We start from the raw sequence: 9,953 nt of genomic DNA on the forward strand, positions 1-9,953 counted from the left end.
TTGGAAAAATATGTATTCCCCTATATCATACTTTCTAGGAATGACCCACCAATATTTTTTAAACTACATAACTAATCCATTTATTATTTTATTTTTACAGCCACCCCATAATGAAGAAAATACTTATGTACTGATAAACCTCGAGCTTGACAAATTTTCCCCTTGCTAGTTAAATGGATTGATTAAATCTTGAGCCTAACAGTCCCCGCGCTCGAAGTATTCCATATCGATTAAATTTGTTATATGGCTGGACCGCATTTCTCAAATTCTTGTCCCAAGGTATAAACATCAATGATGTAAATAGTTGGTCCATCTAAAAACAATTAAAACTAACCGTCCAAGTGTTTTATTCATAAAATTATTATTTTATTTCTTAAAATTTATTTATTTTTTTATATTCATGATCTCCATGTTAGAGATTACATGTCCCTAAAAATGGGTTCCAAAAATCCATCTCAAAAATAGATTTTTAAGAGTCGACTCATTTTTATATGGACTCATAGAAGCCGTGTCCATGATATTTTAGTGTGTCGGAATACAAGTATTCCGTCTATTTAATCCCTCGGTAAAACTCCAGTTAAGATTAATTTTAGGATTTCAAATTTTGAGGATATAACCTCTTTAATACATAGATTAACTTCAATAAAAAATTCTTAATTGCACCCATTAAACACTTAAAAAACAATGTCTCAAGATTGAATAGAGAGGGTGAGATTTCAGTGTTAGTGGTAAAATTAGATCTTTTTGAGAATTATAAGGTGGCTACCAAAATTTTTTGTTGAAAAAATCTTCCCAATTAGGTCATTTGATCGAGGAGTAGAAATCAACTATACTCCCAAGGGAGCACAGTATTTCTTCTTTTATTTATTTATTTATTTATTTATTTATTTATTTATATTTTTTTTTAAGTCTGAGAATGGATATGAGGCGAGGGGACGGGAGGCAGAGACATGGAGCAGCTCAAGCTTGAATGCTAGAGAGTTAGAGCGTGAGAAACCGGCCCCGGCTTGAAACCCAGAAAGAGAAACAGAGCTGCTCAGTCTTGAAATATAAAGAGAGACGGGTGCTGCTCAAGCGAGAGAGAGAACTTCTTTTGAAAGTTTGAGTCACTAATGGCGGCAATGGCATCACTTTCGTATCTCCTCCCTCCTAAACCTATACAATTCCGCCTCCCCTCAAAAATCCAACAAAATTTCTCTAAGAAAACTTTTAGAATGCAGGCTGCAAAGCTTCCTGTTGGGGTCAGTAACAAAAATCCCCACTCCCAGGGTTATTGTTGCTTCCTTTAATCATTTTGCGAATGGGCCACTTGTTTCCCATAATGGGAGTCTTGTTTTCTGTCTTATTTTATGTTTTTGGGAATTGGGTTTCTGTTTTCCTTCTGATAATTTATTTTTTGAAATTGGGTTCTTCAGTAAAAGATAAATGGAGTTTCCTGTTTCTTTTTCTTTTCCCAGGTGGAATTACCCAAAGAAGAGCCCAAGCTTCCAGCTCCTTTTCTGGGGTTCACAAATACTGCAGAAATCTGGAACTCCAGGGCCTGTATGATAGGCCTCATTGGCACATTCATAGTAGAGCTGGTATATTTCTGTTTTCTTGTTGCCATGTGCTAGTATTTGTATTTATAAAGTAACAACAAGAGGAAAAAGTATTGATTAAATTGGTGACTAATTGATCAATGTTTTAGTTTTTTGAACTTCTTAAGAGAGAAATTCAGATACCAAATTGATTGTGATTTACATGAATCAGTGGAAAAGCCACTGGCTACTTTAATCCCCAAATTGTTCTTGTGTGGAGCCTTCAAAGATAACTAATTTCTCTTTTTGAAGTGAAAAGATTGTGGAAGAGATGATCAGGTCCTTGATCACTATGTTCTGTGAGGATATTATTCAACTTTTTATGTGGAAGAGGATTAGGGCCTTTCACCATGGTCTGTGAGAATATTATTCAGGTTTTGTTCGTGTGATTGGCTTCTTATGGCGATATGTGTTTTTCCCTTTTGGGACTTCAAAAACTTTTCATCTCAAGTAATCTTAGTTTTTTCTGATATGATATTGTTATTAGCCCTTTTCTTTTGGGAGTAGTTCAGCGTAGAATTTTGGTCTGGGTGCTACATGAAGAACATAAGCCAGATGATGAATGGGGAGGGGATGTAGAAAATAGTAGGATGAGTGATTCGGCAGATTTGGATTCCCATATATCTACTCATGTGGTACTTCATCATAAGATTCATATAAGATCCAATTCGAACTTGCAATGTAGTGTTGCAAAGGGCAACAACCTAACGGTCCAAGCCCCAGCCCCCTCCTTTGTTAGTATGCCTTGCATCATTATTTACTTTCTTTGAATGCATTTTTCTGACTTAGAACTAGAACTTCTATGTAGCATGCATTGTGATGATTTTGCATGGAGTTTGTATAATTTGTGAGTATATTAGTCCCTTATCCATCGATATGTCTGTGTGTTCAGATTCTGCAAAAGGGTATACTTCAAATAATTGGAGTGGATGTGGGAAAAGGACTGGATCTTCCTCTGTGATGGCTTGTGGTATGCACAATTGAAAGATGTAATATTGTATAGCCAAATTGTGCTTTGCAAAAATATACCATAATCTACTGAGTATGGTTTACGGTACTCGAAAGGGGCATCAACAATCTGTTGCTGATGATGGATGGTTAAGATTAACTGTGCCTGGGTGAATGCCTTCCATGGGGCCCACTATAGTTCATCTCCACTGTCTGTTGGCTGGATTGGATGGTGGACCCCCTTTGGAGTATGATACCCTTCACTCTGTTAGATTGTGCATCACGATGCACCTATCCTTGTGCTTCTCTTTGTTTGGTTTTTTTGTATTTTTTATTTTTTATTTTTTATTTCTTAGTTTTTGGAGGGCAGGTGGAGAGGGCGATTGTAGAGCTTGCCTTTGCTTTTTTTTTTTCTTGAATTCATCTAGATTGGTGAGTCAACCATGCCAAGGGCATAATCAGGGGATTGAGAATTGGCACTAGACAGAGGTGGTCAAGGTGGCGGGTGGCACAATGTGACGTCTGGAGTTGCATTCTAGCCTGTTCCCAAGTTAATATTCAATAGAAAACATGAAAAGTCAAAAGGGCATAGTCAATGGATATGGGTTTTTTTTTTGGGGGGGTAATTTGGTGGGGAAAAGAGGCCCTTACCCATTTTTTCAATAGTTTAGGGAGTTACATTTTGAAGGTGTTAATTGGGAGTGTCAGCAGTAGGAATGGATACCACAATGTGGTAACTAGGTGTGGGGATGCTACCACCACGACCCCAACCCCTTTCCTAATCAATGGATATGGGTTCCAATTGTAAAACGACGTGCTTAGTTAAAATAGTTGAAATAAAAATTCGATGAAAGGGAGAATGTCGTGTTAGGGCTTTTGGTTATTGTTTACTTTGATATGGTTACAGCCATGTCAGTTTCTTAGATTCTTATGAATATTATAGTGCATACACACACACACTATAATATATAGACACACACATACACACACACGCACACACACACACATAGAAGTGCTAAATCTTACATTTTTCTTTTTAACAGGTTCTACATGTCCCAAGGTCATCTTGAAGAATGAATATAACTATTGTCAGGAGCCATGGGTGGGAATGCTTGTTCGTAACGGCTTTTCATCAATCCATTTCTGATATATCTAGTTAATGTTGTACCACATAACCAGACTTGGTTTCATGTACAAAATTAAAGTAACCAGTTGATGGTTCATCAGGAAATCCAGTATGTCAATGTTAATTTCTTTTTCTTTTTGTTTGGTAATTGAGTGGTAGTAGGAGTTCATTGGCAATTCCAGTTTGATATTGTAGCATCTATATGTAATGAAATTGCCAGACTAGGTCCGATTTTTTAGTCATCTACTCTGAATATCATACATTTATGAAGGTGCTTCTTTGTCAATACAAGTGGTTCAGTTGGACTTCTTTTTGAACAAATTCAAATGGAAATTAGGAATTGTATTAATTAACCAAATCAATTGTCAAAGATCCTGGTGGAAGGTATGGATGTTCCTATTTATCAAGTAAGAAAATTTACACTCATTTCAATTAACCTTTCACGGAAAAAAAAAAAAAATCCCACTCATGTCTGAAAGGGTTTTCTTAAGGTTATCCAACTTGGAATTCTGTAACTTGTCATTTGATGTCATATGATGCATAAATACAAGCAGAAGCTTAGATAAGGGAACCATCATGTCACATTGCTTTGTTCCCGTAAAATATGCCAAAAACATGCCAACAGTAAGTGCTTAGCTAAAACACTTCTATTCAAAACATACCATGAATTTGGGCTCCCAGCCAATGCTCTTTTCTCAAGATCAATCCTTTCTAGATTTTATACTAATGTTTCTTGAGCATCCAAAGACAATGGGTCATCCAAATCTTTACCAAGAGTTGTTTGAGCCTCATTACAAATCCCAACCCAACTATATCCAGGTTCCTTTGTCACACCGTTGCTACCCATAAGCATCCTCACATGTTCTTTATCAGCCCAATAACCCTTCTCTCCAAATACATTTGATAAAAGCACATAAGCAGAGGCATCACTTGGGCACAGCTCTAACAGACATCCTGCTGCCCTAACTGCCATACCCATATTTCCATGAACCCTACATGCACTGAGCAAGGCCCTATATATTGAAGCTTCAGGCTTTATTGGCATCTTATTTATGAGCTCTTCAGCTTCATTGAGATAACCTGCTCGACCGAGAAGGTCAACAATACAAGAGTAGTGCTCCACCCTTGGAGCTAATGCCACCCTATCACTCTTCATCAAATCAAAGTATTCAAGCCCTTTCTCAACCAGCCCAGTATGGCTACAAGATGAGAGTACACAGAGAAAGCTAGTGTGGTCTGGTTTCACTCCCACTCTCCACATTTCCTCAAACCACTCAACCGCCTCTAATCCTTTACCATGTTGTGAAAGCCCTGCTAGGAGGGAATTCCATGAAACTATGTCTAGTTCTCTTGCCAGTGAGAAAACCAATTTTGCTTCATCCAATAAACCACATTTTGAATACATCGAAATAAGGCCATTTTGAACATAAGGATTTGAGAAGTGACCAGTTTTCAATACTAAAGCATGGGTTTGCTTGCCATGTTCAAGAGTTGAGAGGGTCCCTATTGCTTGAAGAAGGCTCCCAAATGTGTAGAAATCAGGTTTTATCAAAGATTGATTCATTCTTGCAAAGGTCTCAAGAACTTCTTCACCGTACCCCAGATGAGCAAAACCTGCAATTACTGAATTATATGAGACTTGGTCATATAAAGGAGTTACTGAGCACAATTTGCAGAAATCTGAGGCACTGGTGCATTTTGAATACATGGTTATGAGGGCTACTGATACATGGGGCTCGAGCTCAAAGCCTTCCTTGATCACCTGACAATGAACTTGTTTTCCGTGGTCGAGGTCTTCTGGTGAGACAAATGAGCTTAAAAGACCATTATAAGTAACTTGGTTCAATTTTATATTGGCTCGACGCATCTCTTGAATCAGTTTAAGAACTTCCATAGGTTGCTTCTTTTGCGAATACCCTGTAACCATCGATGTCCAAGTAAACACATTCTTCTCAGGCATGCTATTGAAAACTTTATTTGCATCTGTAAATTTCAAAGATTTCATGTAAGAATCAATCAAAGCAGTACCCACTACTACATGGCTCTGCAACCCAAGTTTAAAACTCAGGGCATGGATCTTCTTGAGATCTTCTTCTACATCTAACCTTGAACAAGAAGCAAGAACACTTGATAAAGTAATGGCACTTGGGCAAATCCCCATTTCCCTCATCTTTATATAGATATCTAAAGCCTGATCATACAATTCAGCTTGCGAAAAGCCAACAATCAAAGCATTCCATGTCACTGTGTTTCTATATGGGATTTTATCAAATAAATGTGTTGCATCATGGAATTCTCTGCATTTACAGTACATGTCTACCAGTGAACTTCCGCAGTAGATATCTGATTCAAAACCAAGTTTTATAACTTCGGAATGGATTTGTTTCCCCATTTGAAGAAAACCCAACTTCGCACAGGACTTTAAAACACTGCTAAAAGTTGAAGCATTGGGTTTGAACCCAAATTCACGAAGTTGGGTGAAGAGTATCAGGGCATCAGTGTTAGAGCCATTATGAGCATGGTGGGAGATATCTTCATTGCATTGAAATAGAGTTTTTTCTTGATGGTGATTCGCGTGTGTATTGCTTGGTGATCTACACATGGTTGAGAAATAAACTGAAGGATTTAAGCGATAAATAAGTAAAGATAAATGGTGTTGCATCCTCATGTTACCATTTCTTCTATTTATGAAGCCTGCACTTTTTCTATTCCGCCGTGAGGATGAGTGGCTCAAAGACTGGCTATATTTTAAGATCGCAGCTATGGCCTTTGCTCTTGCATGGATTTTATGATATACTGCGTTGTGTTTGAGAATCGTCGTATTGCATCAAGTTTGGCTATCTTCCCTCAGGAAATTACTCACTCTTTGAAAATCTAATGAAAAGTTTCAAATTTCAAGTAATATTAAGTACGCTCCCACAAGAACATTACCATTAATTTACTCCCCCAAGTAAAACTCAATTCAGGAATATTTTTATCTAAATTTAGCCATTAACATAAAAAAGTGACATTATATATGTGCCAAAAAAAATAGCATACCAAGATTGAACAGAGATATTCTAAATTTTTTGGAGGGTGGCATCTAAGTGTGGAAAAACTCAAAATTTAATTTTAAAATTTGAAAATAATCATATTTTGTTTTAAGTGGATTTCAAATTTTGAAATAAAAAATCATCTTAGTAGCTCTTTTTTTTTTATGGAGTAAATTTATAGCATGCTCCGCATAATATATATTTCATATTTTAATACAAGAGTGTGGTTTCTACAAGGTTGTGGCCCTCAACCATCAAAGGCGCACCTCTAAAATAGTAAAGATCATTTTTCAAAAGCAAAAATGTTTGTGATGACCTAAAAATGCATTTTCATCTCTAATTATAAAATTTAGAGTTATTTATGTACGGACTTTAAATAAGTTCTGAAAATACGAGTTGCTCCCTTTATACTCGAAAATTACAATCAAGATCGGTCAACAAGATTTTTTTTTTTTTTGGACAAAATTACCTCTCAGTCCGATGATACTATCTCGCATCCTCGGAATGATTTTTTTCTCAAGAACTTAAATTTGTGGCCCGAGGATGGCGTTCTTGGACAAATTTTTTTTTTTTTCAAAACTTAAGTTTCAGACCAAAGATGACATTCTCGGGACGCTTTTTTTTTTTTCAAGAGCATCTCTTCAAATTTCTAATTGAGGGGTTGACATCTTTTCGGGTCTCATCAATTAAGACTTTGTTGTCTGCGAACAACATACAAAGCAAGTATATAATCCCTTTTGGAGAATGATTTCATGCAACGGTTGTATAGTAGTATAACGCAACCATCTTTAAAAACCATTTAAAGACATTTGTTAGACACGAATTTTAAAATGTTGCATAATAAACATTTCTTCGACTGAAATCAAACATTTCTTCAACATGAAATGTTGGATAATAAACATTTCTTGTACTGAAATTTTTTTTTGTGATTACCGTTTGTTTCTATTATGGTTGAATCAACCCTAGTGTTTTGTTGTTACTATTAATCAAACATTTCTTCAACATGAAATGTTGCATAATAAACATTTTCGATGTGAAAATGTTTTTTGTGATTACGGTGCAACCCTTGAAGCAAAATTGTAACCTACAAACATGAAAATATGATAATGGGAGCAACCAAACTGATAATAGCGAAGGCAAAATCCTTTTAGGCCATAGCATCATTTTTTTTTTTACACCCAAAATCCATAATCCATATCTCGTTATTTTAAACAGAACTGCATTTTACACTCAAAATCAAAACTCATTAAAAAGTGGTAAATCCTGTGATTTAGTTATAGGTGTACCTATGGTAGTGTATTGGGGTGTTTCTCATGAATGGTTGAGAATAGAAATATCTGCATTTTTCTCACGTGATTTTGATAATAGAAATATTTATATTTTTGTCATGAATATAAATAATTGTGAATGTGTTGGCTCGTAATAAAAAGATCCTTATCAAATTGCCTAAATCATAATAACAAATATTAAAAGAAATTTACAGAAAAGTTAATAATAATGTTCCGGTCATTTATTATTTCTGATTTATTTTTTAATAAACATTAAACATTGTACAAAACTATTTGAGAAAATAATTTTTTAACCTTTTTAAATTAAAAAATAATTGAAAATAATGAAAAAAACGATAAAGAAGTATTACATCTATTTGAGCTTGTCTACCCGACTGTCCTAACATTTTTTGAGGTTAATGAGCGAACTTTTCTGCAGTGTCATTTACCACTGTTCCAACATTACAAACTTTAGTTTTACTGATTCTATTATTTATAAGAGTGGAGCAGGTGTAAGATGCTTTTTATTCAAATTCAAAATCATGCGAAAGATATAAGAGAATATGCAGGGAAGGAGACGAGAAGAATTTGTAAGACTGGTTTGCCATTCACAGAATGTAAAAGCCGTGGCAATAACGCAAAATGACACATTATCAAATAACAACAACGGCAAAAAAAAAAAAACTTAAACGGGTAGAAGTCCTATTTTCCACCCATTGCCAGTATCTCTTAGGTTTTATAATTTATGACATGAGAATCTTGCAAATAGGGAATTTTATGCAAGAGAAAAGTTTATACAAGATTTTAACTTTGTAGTATTAAAGTAAGACGCACCCAAAAATATTATTAGGTTTAAAGTAGACACTACTAATGCTTGAAGTAGTGTGTTGGGTAAAAGGTATGGCACCTCTTCAATAGGTTGGGGTATCTAAAAAACGCATAGTTTTTCTACTTACCCAAAAAAATATTAGAAAAAGGGTTGTTCCGATCAAAACTCTTCAAATTGATCATCTCAAACTTGATATATGTCGATATATATAAGAAAAGAAAAATGAAAAGATCTCAAGTCCATTACATTGTGTTTATAAATTTCCTGGATCTATATAATTTTAGAGCCTCAAACTTCATAATGAAGGGTAAAATGGATTTTCAAGTATTGTAAGGGTTTCTAACATCAGACTGACATCTTCTCATGAGATGCAAAGATACCACTTTGATTATTTAAAGTTGATGCCTAGTAAAACCTCGCACCCAGTAATCATACTTTTTTTTGTGTAATACTTTGTGCATTTTAATCTTTGAGTTGAGGATATTTATTGAAAAATGCCTTTTTTTGCTTATTGGCTATAATCACTAATTGGATATCTCGGATGGTGTTGGAGGTTGAGTCTTTTTATGGGATGTTCGAAGGTCGAAGTTTGTATAAACTTCTTTCTCTATTAATTTTTTCATTCCGGAATCATCTAATTCCTTTTTTTTTGTCTTGACAACATGTTTTTTTTGGTTCTCGGCCTCTTAGATTAGAGGATTTTTGAAATAAAAGAAAAATATTTTTTTCTCCCAATCATAGGGGAAAAACAAAATAAAGTCAAAGAAAAGAATGGGCCATGCATTTGGGAGGGCGAGCCACATGAGGAAACTGGACCCTTTGATTGAAATGATAAATAGTTTGGCATTTTTAAAAGCATTGGGCAAGCTTTCTATGTTTCTCCTAAAGCATTGAAGTTCTATCTTTCTCCTTATCTAACCGTCCATTCTGAATGGAGGGCTAAGATTGCCCCAATCACAATGTCACATCTCTACACTATTTTATTTTTAATTTTTTTTTATAAACTATTTTGACACCAAATTTTGGACGTCCATTCTTCTATTAAACTTGCATTAGCGAAAAGTATATAAAAAAAATTTCAATAAAATAAAATGATCAAAATACCCCTGAAATCTTCAAAGGGTATTTTGGTCATTATATTTTATAGAAAAAATATTTTTAATATTTTTTATA

General features: G+C 34.9%; 2 protein-coding genes across 2 annotated transcripts; one reads left to right on the top strand and one right to left on the bottom strand.

Annotated features, from left to right (window-relative positions):
- Positions 1-934: 934 nt before the first annotated feature.
- OHP (one helix protein) lies at positions 935-3,972 on the top strand. Its single transcript, XM_006846237.4, has 4 exons — positions 935-1,241; positions 1,458-1,580; positions 2,470-2,547; positions 3,569-3,972. The coding sequence occupies exons 1-3, from the start codon at positions 1,113-1,115 to the stop codon at positions 2,536-2,538; spliced, it is 321 nt and encodes a 106-aa protein (XP_006846300.2). The 5' UTR covers positions 935-1,112; the 3' UTR covers positions 2,539-2,547; positions 3,569-3,972.
- A 160-nt stretch (positions 3,973-4,132) lies between these two features.
- LOC18436214 (putative pentatricopeptide repeat-containing protein At3g25970) lies at positions 4,133-6,632 on the bottom strand. The gene has a single exon (XM_006846236.3). It carries the CDS (start codon positions 6,317-6,319, stop codon positions 4,370-4,372), a length of 1,950 nt encoding a protein of 649 aa, XP_006846299.3. The 5' UTR covers positions 6,320-6,632; the 3' UTR covers positions 4,133-4,369.
- Between the last annotated feature and the right edge of the window lie 3,321 nt (positions 6,633-9,953).

This window comes from Amborella trichopoda, chromosome 8 (assembly GCF_054954075.1).
Source record: "Amborella trichopoda isolate Santa Cruz 75 chromosome 8, AtrichopodaSantaCruz75HAP2 v2.0, whole genome shotgun sequence".
In the NCBI taxonomy this organism is placed as follows: Eukaryota; Viridiplantae; Streptophyta; class Magnoliopsida; order Amborellales; family Amborellaceae; genus Amborella; species Amborella trichopoda.

Coding starts and splice junctions, on each gene's coding strand:
- OHP (XM_006846237.4), top strand. CDS start 1,113: ATGGCGGCAATGGCATCACTTTCGTATCTCCTCCCTCCTAAACCTATA. Junction 1,242..1,457: donor CTGCAAAGCTTCCTGTTGGG/GTCAGTAACAAA, acceptor TTCTTTTCCCAG/GTGGAATTACCCAAAGAAGA. Junction 1,581..2,469: donor GCACATTCATAGTAGAGCTG/GTATATTTCTGT, acceptor CTGTGTGTTCAG/ATTCTGCAAAAGGGTATACT.
- LOC18436214 (XM_006846236.3), bottom strand. CDS start 6,319: ATGAGGATGCAACACCATTTATCTTTACTTATTTATCGCTTAAATCCT.